General features: G+C 38.5%; 1 protein-coding gene across 3 annotated transcripts in view; it reads right to left on the reverse strand.

Moving 5' to 3' along the window:
• The window catches only part of LOC122561654 (copine-8), a 356,185-nt gene that overhangs the window by 108,412 nt on the left and 225,392 nt on the right, over positions 1-22,381 (reverse strand). For all 3 annotated transcript variants that reach the window (XM_043713602.1, XM_043713603.1, XM_043713601.1), the window contains exons 8-10: positions 19,881-19,984; positions 10,501-10,605; positions 5,946-5,987 (exon numbers count right to left, since the gene is read on the reverse strand). In XM_043713602.1, coding sequence (XP_043569537.1) covers positions 5,946-5,987; positions 10,501-10,605; positions 19,881-19,984 — 251 coding nt within the window. The remainder of the gene's footprint in view (positions 1-5,945; positions 5,988-10,500; positions 10,606-19,880; positions 19,985-22,381) is intronic.

The following is a 22,381-nucleotide window of genomic DNA, read 5'->3' on the forward strand; positions in this document are numbered from 1 at the left end:
CATTCCTTTATGTTGGTGGGTTGGCTGGCAAATTCCATCAGGCGTTTGATTTACAGAACAGTGAAGCTGTTTAATGGAGATGATTACTGATCAAAATTATACTGAGCTGAAAATCAGATCAAGAGACAGTGACTTCTGGAGACTCAAACTGAGAAAAGTAACCACTGCTATCATCCTGCACTTTTAAAGATTTCTGTGAGATACTGTTCTCCAAAAGGAAGATAATCCCCCACCTCACAGATAGCCATTTGATGCATTGCATATGACTACCCATCTCAGATTCCAACCCAGACTTCAAGGAACTGGCAGACAATGTGACAGGTGTCACACTGAGAATGAGTAGAGGACAAAATGAATAAATATATATAGTCAATTCTGGATTTATATGGCACTAAAAATAAGTTGTTTATTCTACATCTACTACAGGGCAGATCTTGGGTTGCACTTTAAGTTCAAAAAGTAATCTTGTGCTTCAAGTGTTTGGAGGCCATTGACATAGTGGGGAGGAAAGAAAGAAAGAAAAATAACCTTTTGAGGGCAGTTTGGTGGCACAATTGACAGAACACTAGATTAGATTAGATTACTTACAGTGTGGAAACAGGCCCTTTGGCCCAACAAGTCCACACCGACCCGTCAAAGCGCAACCCACCCAGACCCATTCCCTTACATTTACCCCTTCACCTAACACTACGGGCAATTTAGCATGGCCAATTCACCTAACTGCACATCTTTGGATTGTGGGAGGAAACCAGAGCACCCGGAGGAAACCCACGCAGACACGGGGAGAATGTGCAAACTCCACACAGTCAGTTGCCTGAGGCGGGAATTGAACCGAGGTGTCTGGTGCTGTGAGGCAGCAGTGCTAACCACTGTGCCACCGTGCCACCCACAGATTTAATTGGAAGCAGATCCATTTATTTGACTCTGAAAAGCCATAAATGTAACAGGATGTACCATGGATTGACATGTTGACAGTTTGCTATAGACTATAGAAGCAAGATGGAAAAGATGTATATCAGATTCTGCTTCACCACTGTTCCACATGGGAAAATATTCTTCACGTTTCCCTGGCCTATTTGTCCAAAAGTGATAAATGCAATCCTCTGGAGCAGGGAAGTGTACAGCGCATAGAGAGGGCCATGGCTCTGTGTGTATTGCTGTTGCTCTCAAAGCAAACACCTCACATGGACAGGTCTTGCAGGTCTGTCCCTCATTGGTTGAGACACTTAACATGCCCACTGCACATGTGGATGCAGCCATTTTCTTCCTCATTGCTTACTTTTGATTTACAGCACACTGCATTTACACCCATCTCCATTAGCTTGCAGCTGCTCCCCCGAATCCCCTCCTGATATAAGAGATCACCATGTCAGGGCTTGTGAGTCAATGCCCACTACCTGAAGCCCTGCATGCACCTGACCATGAACAAACCTCCTAAATACAAAATGGGAAGAACTGTGGATGTTGGAAATCAGAAACAGGAATTGCTGGAAATTGCATCTGAGGAGAGAAATCAGAATGAATGTTTCAGGTCCAGAGATCCTTCTTCCGGACTGTTCTGTTTGACGTCCATCCACAGATGCTGCCAGACTTGGAGTTTTTCCAGCATTTTATGTTTTTGTTCCCCTCCCACACCGGACCATTTGCAACAATGTTATACCATATCCCCTCTGTGAAAATACAGTTGCCCCATTTTGCAACTGTCTTTCCAGGCCCCACCAGTCTCCAGCTCCCACTCAACACGGACAGGTTCCCAAGTCTCCTTCCCATGGCAGCTGCCCTGACTAGTGGCTGTACATCTCCCCGATCATGATAGCCCCTCTGAATGGCCACCATCAAGCCACAGGATTTAAACTGTCTCCGAACCTGGACTGCAGAGGTATGGATCCCTGATACCTGACTGTGGTTAATCCTTCAACTGGTATGGGAAGCTGTCCTTGATTTATTGTCCAAGGAGACCCTGACTGACAGTCATGAACTTTGTTGAGAACGAGAGTCAAAAGGTGTGGTGCTGGAAAAGCACAGCCAGTCAGGCAGCATCAGAGGAGCATGAGTGTCGACGTTTCAAGCCCAAGCTCTTCATCAGGATTGAAGAAAATCTTATGCTCAAAACGTTGACCTTCCTGCTCCTTGGATGCTGCCTGACCGGCTGTGCTTTTCCAGCACCACACACTTGATTCTGATTTCTAGCATCTGCAGTCCTCACTTTTTCCCTTTGTTGAGAACTATTCCCCTAAGACTGAAACATGGCTGATAGTTTGCTGCCCATGCAGTGTGTTTGCCATGTAAGTTGCTGGCACATTGAGCAGTGACACAGCACACTGCTGTACAAAAAAATGCTTTGCCCCTTGACTAAAGACTGCTGACCAGCAGGACAAGCTGCCTGGTTGTGTGACTCAGCTAACTGGCACATCAAGGCATGGCACAATGCTGTGAGCATACAGGTGGGCAGAAAGTGAGCAAGGAAAAAGAGAACAAGCGAGCAGCTCAGAGAGGCAGTCTGGCGTAATCCATGAGACCAATGCTGTCCATATGCACAAAGTGTCCAAGAAGCAGCCTTTCAATGTGAGTCACCTGAAATGCAGTTCTGTACTCTCTAACGAGTCCACAAGTAGATTGGAGAGTGCTGAGAAGATCCTGAGGGCGGTGGCAAATTTTAGATGCCAATCTCCATGGAGAAGTGGTGCAAGTGGCTGGTACCTTGGATCGTGCCCCAAGATGCTGTTTTGTGCTGGACACTATGGAAGTTCTTCACAGCCAACTACAGCTCACTGTCACCAGGCACCTACTCTGATTTCCATGTCAAGAATTCTCAGCATCTAACTTATTCAGTATTTTCAGTAAGATAAGAAGCTGCACACTAATGAGATGAGATATGCAGTTAATAAGGTTTTGAACAAGCAATAAACCCCTTAATTGCTAACTCACTGCTGTCTGCAAGGAACTCATCTCAACAGCCAACAGATGCATTAAAAATGTTGTGATTTGCCCCCAACTTCAAGGTAGATTTGCCAGACTTTTTGCATGATTTTGCCCCAAATGATGCCAGAGCCCACATTGTTAAGGCCCTCATTAGATTCTGGCTGTTAACCTTGTTTGTCTCTCCACAAATGCTCCTGTGGCATACTGAATTTCTCAAGTACTTTGTTTTTATTTGACATTAAACACATTTTCAAAGTTTTGTTTTTATTTTAGTCCTACGAAGACTGTTGGAATAACAATGGATATAGGTCTTCACCCAACAAGATCCTAAGATATTCTGCCTTTTATCTCCCAAGACCTTCTGACATCATCAAATCATGTGGGGCTTAATGCACTCTTTCAAAACAGTTATATTATAAAATGCTACTCCCCCATTCTTCCCTATAGCCCTACAAAATTAGTTTTGTTTGTATACATAACTTCCATTTTTAAAGTTCCTACTGAATATGATTCCACCAGCATTTCAGAGACATCATTTCCAATTTCCCTAGTTTTCCCACACAAGACCACTTTGGCCAATCTTTTCAATTTCCTCTAAAAGGACCTGGCATATTTTTTAAGCCAAGATTTTCAGAATTGGGCACAATACTTAGCTAAGCTATACCCTGAACTTTGTCAACATTTACAATAACTTCTGTGACTTTGAAAATTGAACTTCTATTTATAAAGATTTTGTAAATCCTTCTAACAATCCTACCAAATTGCCCTGCCACCTCTTTATATGTCAATCCCAGTGAGACCAGGTAGCAAATTTTGATCTCGGAAGCAAGAATTGAGTGTTGGAAGATTATTCAGTATCACGAACCTACTTCCTGATTTGTATTGCTAGCTATTGTTATTTCCATCACAGGGACTCAAGGCAGGAATTAGAAATGAAAACGGGCAAAAATGTTTTCCTCTATTCCTTGGGACTTCAGTTCAGTTGAGTAAGATTCCCTCCAATCTTCATTGCCCTATTCCTTCACACCTCTCACCTGCACATGATCCACATATCCAATCCCCATCCGAATACTCACCCACCCATTATCCACTTTATAAAGAATTCTTGAGTTTTATATTCATATTGGGGCATTTTTGAGATGCTCATACAACTGTCAAGATAAACACCCAAAAATCATTTTAAAAAGTTATAATGCTGTTATGTGGCCCAAAATACATCATGAAAATCAAACTCAGTCCAGTTTGCAGCTGTATCAATGTTTGCTGAACTGAATCCATCTGTGGAATTTGAAACTCACCCAGGCATTCATTATAAGCTTTTATTGAATGACAACAAGCAGAACACCCAGAGATAAATATATTAAAATCCTCAAGTCATTGTAAGAACTCAACTTGAAGAAGGGAAGCAAATGGCTGAACTTTCATTCAATAAAATATCAAATCACAGGAGACAACTTACATACAATAAAGTCTTACTATCAACACTGCTCAATGCAGAAGAGCAGTTTATCCAAAGGAAAATGTAACTTAACGCACCTGAAGACTTTGCACTTTCACAATTCTGGGCAATTTAATGGTGATTTAATTTTTAACAGCCAAACCCTTTCACGAAACATTCAACTAAGAACATATTTACTTTATCATAAAGCAACTCAGTACAACATAGGCAGTTTGTAAAAACTCTCCAAGTTAGAAAAGCTTCAGATGCCAGACTAGGGTCATCCATGGTTGGCAACAACTGAGCTGGTATACACTATGTATCATGAAGAAATTGGCTCACCTTGATTAAAATTACAGGAGTTATGATATACCTACACCCATAATAAAAGCCAGCAACACCAGGACCACTACATACAAACCGACTAACACTCACTATTATTCGTTGCCAGTGATAGGAATGTGGACCAAGAATCCGGGAATCAGTCCCAGTTCTCTATGTTTTTTTGCCAAACCTGCTTTCATTCCAACATGGACAAAGACATGGAAATCTGGGCCCAGATAGACTTATGGCAACAAGTAGAGGAACCCTGAGAAAATAGCAACTTTGCAAACCTTTTAAAGAGATAAATCATTCCCAGCTGTGAACTCAATAAATATTTTACCATAAACAAAATTGGAGCCAAATCTATAAACTATTTTGTCATAGTGGCTCTTTTAAAATTAAGGTGGAAGATGATACAACTCAAACTTACAGCCACTAGCAAATTTTTTTAAGTTTTAAAATTATAGCTAAGTAATTCTTGAGTATTATCATAACAAACACTTAAAACCCTGAATAGAATGTTCATGTTGTAAAATAACAAGGGTAAATCATATCGAAATGAATACCATTATCATATCCTACTGAACAGGCTATTACTGATTGAAAATAATTTCAAAAATCTGAGCCAAAGCATTTTTCTGCTCTAAGAAAAAAAAATCAATCACTATCAGGTTCTATTCACCTGCCTGCTACAGTATACAGTAGTCTGGTTTTATGAAAACTAAACTTCCCAGGGAAGTTGGGCAATTTGAAGATGAAATCAGAGGCATATCATTTGTAAACCTATAGTAATAGGGGGAAGTGCAATCATAGCATTAGTAGAATCTTCAGAAAGAAACTGATGATGCTTAGGCAGAAATTGTTTTAACAAGCAGAGGAGACAAATACACCAAATGGTAAAGGAAACAAAGATACACAAAAACAATTACAAGAATACAAACAGAGGAGTTTTGTTTTGCCATTCAGAATCCAATATTATGAATTCCCACTCCTGCTCTATTAAGTTTAAAGGACAGACTGTCATGGAGTGTGTGTTTCAACTGGCAAAGCTCTTTTCCCAATGCACCTAAAATGTAAATTGACTCTTCAGTGTTTCTAGGATTGTGCTGCATTTCAGATCCATATAATACAATTTTGGCATTAAAAAAACAATGTTGATTTGTTTGACTTTGTGTACTGTAATTTGAAACAAAACACAGTCAGAAAGAAAATATTGTCCTTGGCTGAGGATGGGAAGAAAAGTAACAAAAAAATGTCCTACCTTCCATCTCTGTCCCAGTCGTACACTTCCACTTTGATAGTTCTGTCAACAATATTTCAACAAGATACACATTTATATTATTATTCCTCCTTTGATCATCAGTAAACAACTGTCTCAAGAACATTCACAAAACTGTCATCTTGCAAACGTTATATTTGTTACACATGTAAACTGTACTTTGTTCAATAAAATAAAACTAAACTTTTAAAATAACTAACACTCAAGTAGGAAAACAAGCTAACTTGGTTGTCATTGCACTGAGATTAAAAAGTAATTTTGCAAGCATATCAAATAATCATAGAAAGTGATCATGCCTGTCACTAGTAACTGTTAATGGTCACTTGTGAAATGACTAACAGTACTTCAAAACTTACTCCATAATGCTATGACAGAAATAGTTTGTTGGTGAAGGCATGCAATCTTTGCAAAGACAAAGATTTTAAAATGCAAGAGTGTTGTTCCAAAATTAGCATTAAAAATAGCTTAAAGAGAACAAGGACTGATACGAATGTTTTTGTGATGTGAATAGCACAGATACATTACAAGCATTAGTTTAAGACTGGAATACTTAATTTAGACAAACGTAAGTATAGAGTAATCAAGTTATAGCAGTGAATTAGTTTCTAGACAAAAGAAATCTATCTATCTGAGGGCTCATTCATACAACTCTTTGCTTCTTGATTCCCAATACTAAATGCAACTGAATAGCCAATGTCAATCCTTTTTCCAACATCAAAACTATTTTATTCTACACCCCTACAGTCTGGTTGCTGCCTTAAAAACTTTCGATTTCACACCTATTGAACTGCATAGCACCCAATACAAAGGCACTCAAAATGCATTCAAAAGCTATTAGTTCTAGAATCAGTGAATATAGTTCGGTGTCAAAAGGATACCTTTCAGATATTGTGATTATGCCACCTCAAAGGGAACAATCAAATGCATCCCACGCAACCTGCTCTTTCCTCATGGTCCAATAAATAGTTTGTCATAATTCTTTATTTAATTTATCCTTTTTGAAAGTTACTATCGAAACTGCTACTACTTTCATTTCAGGGCATTCCAGATCATGATAACTCATCGTGTAAATTTTTCTTTCTTCATGTCACCTATGGTTCTTCAGCTAATGGATGGAAATCAATATTCTCTACTTACTGGCCCTTCTGTCACAGATACACTTTCCCTTCACTGACTCCAACAAAACCCTTCAGAATTTTGAAAGCCTCCACTATTTCCACTGCTGGTTTAAATAGTTTCTCCATGTATTAGAAATATTTCATCCTTGGCACCATGCTGGCTAACTTTCTCTTTCCTTCCTAAGGTCCTGGCAGCTTTCTCAAGGCAAGATGCACAGAATTGGCCACAATACCTGAAGGCTAAGTCATTGTTATAAAGATATAAACACTAAATAGCAATAGGAAATCCAAACATGAGAAGTTTACAATCCTTGTTTTGCTTTGTTGTTTACTTTCAAAATTAGTGCAAAAATGAAAATCTCACTAATTATCAGCATTATTCTTCTTCCAGACAGGATTTCAAACTTAAAAATTTGCAAGTGCTGTCATTTCACCAAAACCCGAACTATAAATCTATGATCAGTAGTAGAGTGATTGAAAGAAAGTCACATGGCAGCAAAAGCAAATTAAGTAAGATAAACTAAATGTGAGAGAAGGTGAAAAAAAGTACAGAAGTGGTAGCAACAGGGAGAGGTATTTTGGTGTATATTATCAGTGCTACAAAGAGTACAAAAATGAGAAATACAAATAGACTGAGAAACAAAAAATGCAGAAAAATAATATTAAACCTGTTCTGATACACTGCAGTACACTGTATTCTTTAGTACATTTTCTGTCTACATATTCCCTTGCGAATAAGATTATCGGTGGGACAGCAGTTCTGCCTGCCCTTCCAACACCCATTGTGACTCTAAAGCTTAGAAATCACTGAACATGACCACCCAATATTATTGCTGATATTACTAACAAAGAGAAGTCTGTCCATGTCATAGCAGGAGCATCACTGGATGATGACAAAGATTGCTAAGAAAAAAGCAAAAGAGCCCAGAAGAAGAATGCCACAATATTTTCAGGCCTTGGTTTCAATTGGAACACAACAAAATTTGATGTTGTTAGACAAATTGGAAAGAAATTCAGTCTTGGTTCAGCCAGAGTCCATCTTTCACAAAAAAATCCTGAGGAACAAAGGTTTGAGAGAGGGAAATGCTCAGAACCCAGGCTCCATTTTCTAAGTAAAGAGCAGCCAACAATGATTTTGATGAGAGGGAAGAAGAGCAACATAGCTTTTGGATGGAATCATGACAGCAGGTTTCGATGGCTGACCGCTGTGTCACTTTGGGTTGGACCTTGGAGAAAAGCTTAACCCTTTGAAAGGAAGAGGAGAATAAAGTTCTATGAGAGAACCAAATTCCTTACTATATCTGGTGAAACTATGATTACCTTGGTAAACCAAGGTTATAAAATGTATTGCTAAATATTTCTATTTTTGTTCCTATTTATCTGAAAAAAAAATTCTGAATTACATCAACAGGAACTGCCCACACAGACAGTGAATAAAGGAAAGAAGGCATGGAACGATGTAAAAGAATGGACAGTTGTTTGGAGTGTTTAAGGCCATCTACTTCCACACATCTTCAATTCTTCTGCACCCTTTGCACTGATAACGTCATCCATGCTTTGGTCAGCCTCAGATCTGGCTTCTCAAATCCAACCATCCCATCCATTCACCCTCTGTTAGCCTGACCTCACCCACAGCTCTGATATTCATACCTCAACGTGGACTACGTCATATTCACTCCATGCTCACAAAGTAACATTAGCTCCCAAGCCACCAAGACCGTAATTTGAAAATCTTCATCTCACGTCCAAGTCCCTCCATAGCCTCATTGCTCACTAACTCAGTGGCATTCTCCAATCCTCCAAGTAGTTTGGACGGAACAATCCTGGCACCTGAATTAGTCATAGCCACACAAGAATTAGGAGCAACAGAAGGTCAATTTGTTCCCTCAAGCTTGTTCCACCATGTGATAGGATTATGGCTGATCTAACAGTCTCATCCTGATCAAATAAGTGAGCTACAGACTATTAATGGGTGAGCAGTGTGTCAAATATATGAGCCTGGACATGCGCAAGCCACTTGGTGCTTCAAACCCACCCTCCCTTTCAATAAAGATTGTGTTGATTGGATTTTAATTTCAACTCTACACTCCTGCCTATACCCAATAATCATTCAACTCCTCAGTCATAGACAATGGGAAGGAATTAATTCATTCCACTGAGGTAAGATTGGATGCAAATGAGGTATTTAATTGTGTTGGAGCATAATGAGTGAAAATCTTATCATCTTCTTGCCTCTACCCTGCTAAAGTCCACTACATCCAGGTTAATGATCAGTCTTTCCACTCTGCTGCCTGTGAACCCATTAAACAGGCACATAATGCCTACTTAATTAAGTGCTTCATTCTGCTGCCACTGGTGTTCAGCCAACAGTGGCCAAGATTTATCATACAGAAAACCCAAGGAAGCAATCCTCTGGACTCCTTCAAGGTGGGGTCCTTCCTTCAAAGACACTCATTGGGTGATCAAGTGGCAAGACATCAGTAAGGGGAGGACTGTTGAGAATGCTCCACTCTTACTGAAGCCACCTTCCTCCTGACTGACCATGCGCATGACCACCATCCCACTCTCAGCCACCTTTCTCCTTGGTACATTGATCTTGGTGAATCTACTGCCGCTATGTGCACAGCAGCCAACTTCTCGTTGGCCAGCAGCTCTCAGGAGCAGGACCTATATCTGTGGAATCCCTGGTCCCAAGGAAGATATGCTGTTGTCCATTTAAGTGCCTGATGGGCATTTAATTTAGAAGGCCTTTCCTAAAGGAGAAAAGTTGGAGCTTTCATTGACTCTCCAACCAGTAAATAAGAGCCCCATCACCTAAATTAAAATGTCACTCCAATTTTCAAAGATCAGATTGCTGCATTGATAGCTAAAACAATGGTCTCAACAGAGACCAACAGAAAAGAGATAAAAGCAAATGAAGTGATTGAGGTGGAAAGTAGCACTGACTGTGACTGGAGAAAGGAGCAGTAAATCATTTTAATTGAAGTCAGGAGGAGCATTGGTTTTCCTCCTGACTTCATGTTCAGGTGAGCATTTTTTTTACTGGTGAGCTGCGACAGTATCTCTTAGGATCCTCTGTTGGGTCGCATTCAAATATTATTAAACCTCCAATAAAAATACTGTGCCTTTGTTTCATGCCAGTCTATTATCTAGTACATATACTTAGGAGCAGCATTTTAAACATATAAAATGATTGACTGACAGTACCCTAATTGACAATTCACATTTGGCAGTTCAAAAATATTCAGGTCTGAATAATATTCAATATACATGAATGGTCTGCGAGAAGCCTGTCAACAGAAAATAATGTTGTGCCAAAGCTTAACATTTATGTAAACTCATGTTATATACATCACCTTTAAAAAAAGTCACAAATGATTTTCAATGTGAATTTGTAAACAGACATTGATTGCTCCTACCTGTCAAAGTCCCCATTGCAGAGTGCACGCACAGGAATTGTAAAAGCCTGCCACACTGGGTTTAATGTATTCTTTACAACTTCTGTCTTGTGACAAATGGTAAACCTGAAAATATGCATATTAAAACATAGTCTGAAATAGTAGTAACAAAATAGCAATAAGAATTTTGTTTTCTCTGTATCCACTTTATTGATTTGAAAATGAACTCCAATGGACCACACCATAGATTCAATGAATTAATATGAGTGGTAGGAGTCCAAGTCAAGAGTTGAATCCTGGAGGTCAGGACCTTATCAATTCATTTATGTGTTATATCACTGTGGATAAAAATCAAAAGGTGTCAAATCAGAATGATTAATGTTAGAACGTCAATTTCTTTCACCCCACCTAGTCTGCAGATATGTTATAGGAAAGACAACCATTTTTTGCTGGGAACTGTGTGTTTTATGTTGGGTTTATTATCAGTTGGTTAAAGCAGATACAATGGTTCTTTTCTCATAATGTTCACTAATACATATAAGGTAAACATCTAGTTTATTATAATAAAAGACAGACATTGACAGAGCTAGGCAGCCGGAAGCCTGGAAGCAAATTCAGTAGCCAGTTGGCAGAAATAGAACAAGCCTTACCACCATAGTGCACTGCGGGTGGGCTAACTCAGTGAATACAGGGACTTTGTCCTCCCACTGAAGGTAGGACAATCTGATTAGCTGGCACTCCAGCAGTGCCAGAGTTCAGCTGTGGGACTAGCCAGTCCCAGGATTAACACCCATTGGATCTCTGACCAAGGTAGGTAAGGGGCATTGGGTGTGGGGGAGGCACATGGGATTTGGTGACCTTAGGGTAGGTGGATGCATTTTAAAGGAGAATTTTTAAATCCATGCAAGGAGAAAAGGGGTTAAAATCTGTTTTTGGAGAGGTGCCCCAATACTCTCAGGGCACCCCCTGAAGACAGGACCTCATTTTCTTCCTGTATTCTCAAAATCTTGTAAAATAAAAGGCTTCCCACATAGTCACACCAACTCGAATGTTGCTGGAAGTTCAACTGACTCTGAATTACTTATTTACATATGGTGGACAGGCAAAGATCTTTTCGGGCAGTTGTAATACTTCTGGGCCAAGAGGTCTGGCTTCCTCCATCTGTCACTGAGGCTTGTCATAATACGGCAGAAAAGATTGACTAAGAAACATCTTTCTCAGGGTGGGTTTCAGCACCTGCCACCTTTTGTATTCTGGGAGTGGTGCATCAGTGTGTTGACCCGTGTACGTACCCTATTTAACATTCCCTTCCTCTGAAAACCCACCGAGAAGGGGTTTATAATATCCAAACCTAAATGTCTTCTTGCCAACTTAAATCTCAACTTTAATAGTTTTGAGCAGGAATCACGTACCTTTCCACACATTAACTGTATATATCTTGCTCATCCATAATAAAGCATTATGAACAAAAGCATCAAAATGTGATGTTTTACTGTTAAGATGCAAATTAATGAATCCAGAAATGTTAAAAATCAATTGCTGATACCCTAATAGCACAACTAATAAAGGCTGTTTCTTTCCTAAATGGAAACAAAATGTATAAATTCGTAAGCAATGCCTTATATTGTGTTCCTCATATTTTTGGTTATACATCAAATTTTAGTGCAAATGTTTAATACTCAGACTGTTCCATCTGAAACACACAATAAAGTCTCTTTGATATGTTTTTTTTATTTAGCATGTAAATCCAAATAAATAACCCATACATTCAGTCTATCCCTTCAACAAGTGCATCCAGAAAGTCATGACATGGATAGGAAATTGGTTGAATGGCATGAAACAAAGAGTTGGAATAATGGGTAAGTGCTCAAATTGGCAGGATGTGACTAATGGTGCCCCACAGAGATCTGTGCTGGAGCCTTAATTATTCACAATATTCATTAACAACTTGGAAAATTGCATAAAAAGCCAAATATCCAAATCTGCAGATGATATAAAATTGAGCATCATTGTAGGCAGTGTTGAAGACAGCATAATAATTACAACAGGATATTGATAGATTAAGTGAATGAGTGAAGCTGTGGCACATGGACTTTAATGTAAGCAAGTGAGAGGTTCTCCATTTGGAACCAAAAGAAGAATAGATCAGGGCTTTTTTTTTAAGAAAGCACAAAGTTAAATACCGTGGATGTCCAACAAGGTTTGTGGGTTCAGGTGCATAATTCTTTAAAATGCCATGAACAGATGGAGATAATATTCAAGGCCGTTAATGGAATGCTGGCCATCATATCTAAAGGGCTGGAGTACAGAGATGCAGTTAATATGAAAGCCCAGTTACATCCCACTTACAGAACTGGGAACAGATCTGGGCACAGGAAGAAGGTTTCGGCCCTGGAGGGAGTTCAGTGCAGGTTTATTTCAAGAGTTACGCTGCAAGGAGAGATTAGACAAATTCGACTCTTATTCTCTAAAATTTAGAGGATTAAGGGGTGATCTAATCAAGATCTTCAGGATATTAACAGGGAAAGATAGGGTAGATAAAGATAAGCCATTTCCACTGGTTAAAGATCTCGAACAAAGGAGGCATAATCTAAGAATTAAGAACAGGTCATTAAGGGGCAATGTCAGAAAGCACATCGACATGGAAAGAATGGTGGAGGTTTGGAACTCTCTTGCACAGATGGGGTCAATTGTAATTCAATTGTTAAATTTAGTCTAACATAGACAAACCTTTAATCAGCAAGGATATCAAAAGATTAGGCAGGCATATGTTATTAGGCCACCAATCAGCCACAATTCTGTTGAATGCCAAAGCAACCTTGAAGGGCTGAATGGCCTATTCCTGTTCCCAAGTTGTAAAATAGAAAGGAAAATGGTCTATGCATGGACTGAGGTGATCTCATTGAGTAGAATCATGTTGATGGAAATCTTTCCTAATGAGCGACTGCTGTTATCACAACTTCCATCAGAAAGATGACAGAGAGCCTATCTATGGAACATTTTTTTTGAGCAAGGACATATGGAAAAGAAAGGATTGTAGAAAGTCCAGCAATTCCATTACAGGATGCTACATAAAGCAATTCATTCTTATTGAGTGCCCTTAAAGGCTTTAGACAGTGCACATTGGAGAAGTGGATGTCCATGGTAATAGAAGAATTAGGAGAGAGAGCGAGAGAGCAAAGGAGTGAGAGAAAAAAACAGAAAAGGCAATACTTTCAGGCAGCTTCAAATAGAGATGAGGCAAATGAAGTGTGCGCTTCAACAGTGGAGAAAGGTGTCGTGAACTGAAAGGCAGGTCAAAGTTGGAGGTCTGAAGGGCGCAGAGTGGGATGTAAGGCAAGAAGAGAATGCTGAGGCAGGAGGCACGGCAGGGACACAGCGGAGGGGGTGAGTGGAAGAGGTGGAATTTCTAAACAAGGTCTTGGATTTTGAATCTAATTCCCGAAGTGACATGGAACCAATAGAAGTCAATGTGATTGTCATGATCAGGATTTAGTGTGGAACAGAATGCCAGTGGGAAAGTACTGAATAGATTGGACTTGTCTTGTCTATAGAAGTTGAGGGGTCAGTGAGGTGAGCATTGAACAAATTGTGTTCAGTGTTAACAATAAAACTGGGACAGTAGGGCTTGCAGAAATGTTAGCAATCAAGCAAGAAACTTAAGGCATTAGATAAAACAGGCAGAGGTGGATACATAACTAAATAGAGAAAATATTAAAGTACTAATTATGAAAGTGATGTCTAGCTGAGGAATTACACGGAATTAAGTGGCTGATTCATAGTTAAAATCACTCTATGCCTGCTTAATTTGTGCTGAATCTTTTCAGATCTGCAAAACTGTTAATGAGCCCATATTTCAAATGTAGGAAGCTATACTATAGCTTTAGGATAAATCATTTGTGTGAATTATGCAAAGCAGCCAAACTGTAATGAACCTTACAGTTAAAGTTTGGAAGATATATAAATTATTTTCTAAATAATGACAGTTTTCCAGCTTACAGATAAATCCTTTATTATATATGAATGAAATATATTCATTCCCAGAAAGAGGCATAATAAATCACTATGACCAGAAAATCTATTGTGACAACATGATCCTAAAATGTGAAGCAATTTGTAAATCACTGAAGTGTTATATGAAAACGTTCTTCAATTATTAATGAGAATAATGGAAAATGGTTTTAAAAAAAAGAGAGAATGGAGTAAAATTGATTTATAACCTGCCCTGTCATTCTCATATTCTGTATCAGAAAATTGAAGATCGGGTCAGACCATTATGCAGTATTCATACCTCTCCATACAACCTCAGAATTGCAGCTTGTTATGGGTATGTTGCATGCATCACCAAGTGTTATAAACAAGCTGTTACGAAGTAAAGATTGGCAGCTTGTATTAATTTCCTTCAAATTCTGAGGCAAAAGAAAATTACAAGCAGTGCACACCACTTTGAACATAGAACATTATGGGGAGTACAGGCCCTTCTGCCCTCAATGTTGTGTTGGCCTGTGGAACAAATTTGAAGCCCACCTACACTATTCCATTCTCATCCATATGCCTATCCAATGACCATTTAAATGCCCTTTAAGTTGGCGAGTCTACTACTGTTAAAAGATAATGCGTTCCACGCCCCTACTATTCTCTGAGTAAAGAAACTACCTCTAACATCAGACCTATATCTATCACCCCTCAATTTAAAGCTACACCCCCACATGCTAGCCATTACCATCTGAGTAAGAAGGCTCTCACTGTCCAACCTATCAACCCTGGTTCAAATAACAAACAGGACATGTATGAAGGTTAGAGATTTGTAGCTTATTATAAACTATTATTGCCAGGTTCCTCTCCAAAATGTAACTTAATTCTATTCATTATATATCCTGTGACAAATGATTGTTTGCATTATGTATAACATTATTAATTTATTTTGCCATTTTCTTGTTCAATTGCATTAGTAGTTTATATCATTTTGTAAAGGTTTAGCTGCTTCTGATCTCTATTCCTTTCTCATTTCATACAGGCATTAAGCTTGTACGTCAGGTCAAGAGATTCCATTCAGCACTTTCCCTCCCTACCCACATTGTCAGTATACTCTAGGACTGTTACCTAATTCTTTTCAAATTTTCTTTCACCTGCATCACATAGCATACAGTAACGAATGGTTAAGTTACAAGATGGATAAGCCAGAAGCCTTGACAACCAGGCCCAACAGTTTAAACATTTCAGTTCAGTTTTTAACAAGTTTGGAAATAAACTTGGTCTCAGTGAAATTAACCACTGAGTTGTCTGATTGTCTTAAAATACCAGAGTGAATAAAAATATTGGACAGATAGATAGCACTAATACATAAAATGGAATGTTAATAGATGAAGTCTGAGTAAGGGAAAAAAATAATAAAGTCTAAATCAGCAACAGGTGAATATGAACGCACAGAATATAGTAAATAAAATTGGGGAGTTAGAAGCGTCAATTGTCATATGGAAATATGATGCGATGGCAATAAAGACCTGGCTAAAGGAAAAGCACATGTTAAATATTTTTGAGCACTAAGCATTCAGGAAAAAAGAGGAGGACCGGTGGCAGTATTGGTTAAGGAAATCACTGCAGTGCCAAAGGATGCCCCAGAGGGTTCAAGAAGGTAAGGAACAAAAGAGTGCAATTATATTACTTGTTTACATTCTGTAGGCCACCAACTAGTCAGAAGGACATAGAGGAACAAACATGCAGGGAACTTATAAAGGTGGCAACATTATAGAGAGATTATAATTGAGGATTTTAATTATCCAAGCGTAGACTGGAACAGTGGCAGTGCTAAGGGAAGGGAGGGGAAAACACTCCAAGATTGTGCTCAGAAAAATCTCCTCCAGCAGTGTGCATTCTGTCCAACTAAAAAGCTTACACTATGGCCCGTTTTCTTGGAAATGAGGTTGGCAAAATAGGTCAAGTGGAAGTGGAAGAATATTTAGGAGACAGTAATCACTGTACCCTAAGGTTTAGGATGATGATAGAAAAGGACAATACGAATAATTAATATCGTCAATGGCACAAAAATGGAACCAGGTCAAACTAGAACAAACACTGACTGACAGGAGAAGCAATTCAAAGAATGGATACTTCAAAGAGGAGATGGTTCAAGTACAGTTAAGGTCTTCCCCCTCAAAAGAAAATAGAAGGGCAACAAATCTAGAGCTCCCTGGATGACTGGGGCAATATCATATTAAATCAAAGGAGAAATTGTGCTCATCACAGGTGTCTGGTAGAAAATAAAACTACCATTGAAAAGGAATACTGAAGATTCAGAGGAGATCATGAAAATATTATTGAAGCAAAAAGGAATCATGAGAAAAGACTGGCAGATAACATAAGGAGGAATCCCAATGAATTCTACAAGCACATAAACAGGAAGGGAGGTAAAAATTAACTAACTATAGGACAATTAATGTAGCATCTATTTCTGGAAAAACACATCAATTATTAAGGGAGCAACAGCAGAATATTCAAAAAGTCATAACCTAGTCAAGCAGAGTTAGCATGGCACAATGAACGGGAAATAGTGTCTGACTAATTTATCAAAGTTTTTTTATTGAAGGAGGCTGAACCAGAGTGGATAGGGTGGAAGCAGTAGATATATTTCATCTGGACTTCCAGAAGGCACTTTGACAAGGTGCTGTCAGTTCTGCTACAATGTGATCATTCTGTTTTTGTGCAATCACGCATTGTAAGAAAATCATGCAATAGCCACACCTTTTAAACTAATAAGGCCATAATCGCGTTATAGCCAATACAGGTAAGGAAAATTCACGTTCTACAAATAAGAGTCTAAGTTCTTCAATCGCATTAAAGTCATGGCGACACGGTGGCACAGTGGTTAGCACTGTTGCCTCACAGCGCCAGAGACCCGGTTATAGCCAATACAGGTAAGGAAAATTCACGTTCTACAAATAAGAGTCTAAGTTCTTCAATCGCATTAAAGTCAATTCACATTGAAGAAATGTGTGTTATAGCAGAACTGACTGTACCTCAATAAAAGGTTAAGTCATAAGATAAAATCTCACAATGTTGGTGACAGGATATTGACATGGATAGAGAATTGGCCAATGAGCAGGAAACAGAAAACGGGGAGAAGGGATTCTTTTTCAGGTTAGTGACCTGAGACCAGTGAGGATCCACAGCGATCAGTGCTGGGATCAGAAATTTTACAACATGTATTGATGACTTGGAGGAAGGAAGCCAATACAGTGTAAACATTTGCAGACTACACAAAAATAGGTAGAAAGGCAGGGTGTGACAGGAACACAAGAATTTACAGAGAGATATTGAAAGTTGAAGTAAATGGGCAAAAGACTGGTAAATGCTAATGCGAAAAATGTGAAGTCCTTCATTTTGGAATGGAGAACAAAAGAGCTGAGAAAAATTTAAATGGAGAAGAAGTGCAAAAAACTACAATACAAAGGGGAGTTGAGGGTACTTAGGCATGACACAGAAAACTAACACATAGGTGGAGCAAGTAATCAGAACAATTAATGGAATGTTGGCCCTTAGTTTCAAGGAGTTGGAATATGAGAGAAGGCAAGTCTAACTACAAGGTGTTGGTGAGACCATATCTGGAGTACTTTGAGCAGTTTAAACTCTTTATTTAAGAGGAGATATCATTTCATTGGAGGCAGTTAAGATTCACCAGGATAATCCTTGGTATAGAACAAAGGTTATACTCAGGAAAGGCTGAGAGGATGCTTCTCCCCATGTGGGAGTCTAGGACCAGCGAGCATAGACTCAGAATTAAGGGATGCCAATTCAAAACTGAGAAAAGGAGGAATATCTTTTAGACAGGAATATCTTTGGAACTCCTGGTCTCAAGCAGCTGTGGGGCAGAGTCCTTGTGTATATTGAAGGCTTAGGTAGATAAATACATGATTAGTAGGAGAAATCAACGGTTTTGACGAAAAGGCAGGAAGTTGGACACGAGGAGTGTCAGGTCAACCATGATCCAATTGATGCTCCAATTTCTTATGGTCTACAGGAAAAAGGTGGTAAAGGAGTAGATTCATAGTCATACAGCACAGAAAAGGGTCTTCAGCCCATTGATAATTGCCACTAAAGACAGACTAATCCCAATTTCCTATACTTATCTCATATTCTTGAATGTTATGATATTTCAAGTGGTCATCCAAATTTTTATTAAAGGTTGCAAGATTTCCAGCCTCCACTACCTTAACAGGCAGTGCATTCCAGATTCCCACCACCCTCTACGTTATTTTCTTTTTCTCAAATCCCCTCTGAATCTCCTGCCCCTAACCCCAAAACCATGTCCTCTCATGACTGATCCCCTTATCCAAGGAGGACAGCTGTCCCCTACATACTATATCCATACCCCTCAACCTGAAATCATGTCCCCCCTCAGCTGTCTCTTCTCTAAAGAAAGTATTACAAGCTTAGCTAATCTTTCTCTATAGTTCAGTTGCTCCAACCCAGACAACACCCTGGTGAACTTCCTCTCTTTTCCTTCTAATGCTATCACCTCCTCCTGTAGTGAGGTGACCAGATCTGCCTACATCACTCCAGCTGTGGCATAATCAATGTTTTGGACAACTCTAACATTACATCCTTGCTCTTATACTCTATGCCATGACTGATGAAAGCAAATGTCCCATATGCCTTCATAACTTATTCACTGCTGTGCTGACTTCAGGGATCTATGACTAACTACCCAAGATCTCTCCGTTCCATTGAGCTACCCAATGTCCTGTCATTCATTAAACACTCCCTCATCTTGTTTCTTCTTCCGAAGTGCATCACACCACACTTATAGAGTCAGAGATGTGCAGCAAAGAAACAGACCATTCATTCCAACTCATCTATGCTGACCAGACATTCTAAATTAATCTAGTCCCATTTGCCATCATTTGGCCCACATCCCTCTAAACCCTTCCCATTCATATACCCATCCAGATGCCTTTTGAATGTTGTCATTGTATCAGCCTCCCCCACTTCCTCAGCAGCTCAATCCATACACATAAAAATGTTCCCCCTCAAGTCCCTTTTAAAATTTTCTCTCTCAGCTTAAACCTATGCCATCTTGTTATGGACTCCCCTATCCTGGAGAAAAAAAATCATGGCTATTTATCCTATCCATGCCCTTCATGATTTTATTAACCTCTATAAGGTTACCCTTCAGCCTCCGATGCTCCAGGGATAATAGCCTCAGCTTATTCAGCTTCTCCCTATTGCTCAAACCCTGGCAATATCATTGTAAGTCTTTTCTGAACTCTTTCAAGTTTCACAACATTTTTCCTAGAACAGGGAGACCAAAACTGAATGCATTACTTCAATCAAAGTTAAATATTAGTTACATGATCAATATCTGGAAATCAATCTACTGATTAAAAAAAATTAATATCACTTACGTTCCATCCTCATTGCTTCTGTAAAATACAAGGAAAGGATCCGACTTTCCAAAGAAATCCTTTTTATCTAATTTGTTGGCACAAAACTGCATCGCCACAATATCCTGAGGGAGTCAGGAAAACATCAAGTGTGAAAGGAAGCAATCAAAAAATTTCTCCGCAAGCTGTTAAAACTGCTAGATATTTGGTTGATGCTGCCAAGGATGTAATGGTAGGTCAATAAATAGAACCATGTGGAAAGCCCAATTATGAATGTAAGTAAATGGATGTAAATAAATAATGAAAATAGGCAGTGAAAGAAAGCACTGAATAGCATGGCTTTTGCAAAATGTACAATTCTCCTTTAATGATCTCAAAAGTATTTGTTCAAGACTAACTTATTTAGCAGTCTAATAATGCAAATAAACCTTGGTTAATTACATTTTTAAAAAAATAGAAAAAAAATACAGACATTGAAAATCAGAAACTAAATCAGAAATTGCTGGAAAAACTCAGCAGGTCTGGCGGCATCTGTGGAGAGAAAGCAGAGTTAATGTTTGGGTCTAGCAACTCTTATTAGTTCCCTCTAGGTCTGAAGAAGGGTCACTGGGCCTGAAACATTAACTATGCTTTCTCTCCACAGATGTTGCCAGACCTGCGGGTGACTTTACATTCTCTACTTGAATTATTCTATGCTTCTTCAGGACTCTTATGGAAAGCCCATTAAGAATCACAACATAAATCTTATTCTTTCAGACGATATCTATAAAGCAACTAATTTGTAAGTAAGTATACAATAAATTGTATTATTGAGTATTATGTAGCCGATTCAAAAGAAAATGTATAGGCTTGAAAGCTGCCTGCAAAATTGCTAGTTTGAAATGAATATTTGGGATACACATTGATTCTTTAGTTTTCATGTATTTCAATGCTGTCGTAATACATCGGCCTGCCCTATATTCCAAGTTTAAAATTGCACCTTACTAAGTTGAACAATTCAACTAATGTCAATACATATGAAACAAAGCTCTTTGATAATCGCAATTCATTCAGAAAATAAATGCTGGTCCTACATATAACTGAACCAATCAGCATTACTTAATAAAAGCAAAGACTGTGGAAGGTGGAAATCTGAAACAAACACAGAATGCTGTAGAAACATTTCTGATGAAATTAAATCAGATTTGAAATGTTAACTCTTTGTCTCCCTACAGAAACTACCAGGCATGTGGAGTCTCTCCAGCGTTCTCTGTTTGTTTCAATCAACTTTACTTTGTACGTAGGATGTATAGGCTAATTCAGCAATGAGAAAAACAGAATCCATGTACAATACCGGAAATGTCAGTTTAAATGTGCAATTTGGATTGTATCCAGTGTGCGAACATGCAATAACTAGTTTAAAGCCAGACTTAAGAATGCAATCTAAATGATTAAGAATAGTTACTTAGTCTATATTCATTTAATAAATATTAAACTTTTCTGTTGATTTTATTGTCAAATAAGAAAAATGTAGAAATCCTCTTTTATGTTATGTATTGCGTCATTTTAAATTTTCGAATGTAAGTTTAAGCATGATTTTTATGATTTGCTTCTGGTATCGAGAACTTTGAATTTTAATAGCTATCAGTATGACCCAATGTTATTTGATATCAGCACAACTAGAATAAATTGTAATTTCCAGACATTATACAAGGCTATTGGTTACATGTTAAGCCACTTCAATTTCATTCCAATCAGCAGGTGGTACAGAACCAATGCCTGCACAGAACTACTAATTGGATTCTATCTTTCATCTGACAATTAAAAGATGCCTGATACAAGCTAACAGGCATACTAACAACTTTATCTTGGGACTTGTTAAATTGTTTTATGCTATAATGGTACTGCCATTTTGATTTATTTGGTTAAATTGCACCTTTAATTTGTGGACGAAATAGAGACAAAGAATATTTCCTACGAGTCCACTAAAACATGCTTTCAGCAGCACAAAAAAAGTGCTTAATTACCTTCGTTTATGTGATATATTTACATTCCCTTTTGTGGCATACATATCAAAAAGGGATGGAAAGTAAAATGCCACAGCACAACTGACAAACCCAAAATTCTTCATTCTGACTTCATCAAAGATTTAGACACAATAGAACAATAAATTTATACTTTATATTTAATTTTCAATAAATTTGTGTGATCATAGTATCTAGTATAAAAAGGATAATGGGCTATTGTAGCACAGTAGTAGTTTCCTTATCTCTAGACCAGAAAGGCCTGGGTTGAAATACAACCTACTCCAGAGATGGGTCATAACACACCTGAACAGGCTGATTAAAAATATCTAACAGCTTGTGAGGCTGAAAGAGGGAATGTAAGAAAATGAATTTTTATCTGTTATATTAATCCTCTCTCCTCATCAACAGTCTTTCATAGTTCTGTCATTCTTGGAGCATGTGTCCAATCTGCATAGACTCTTTTTACCTCCAATCCTCAGAATAAGGAAACACAATTAACTATGAGGGAACAAAAGC

The sequence above is a fragment of the Chiloscyllium plagiosum genome, chromosome 23, assembly GCF_004010195.1.
Source record: "Chiloscyllium plagiosum isolate BGI_BamShark_2017 chromosome 23, ASM401019v2, whole genome shotgun sequence".
Taxonomy (NCBI): domain Eukaryota; kingdom Metazoa; phylum Chordata; class Chondrichthyes; order Orectolobiformes; family Hemiscylliidae; genus Chiloscyllium; species Chiloscyllium plagiosum.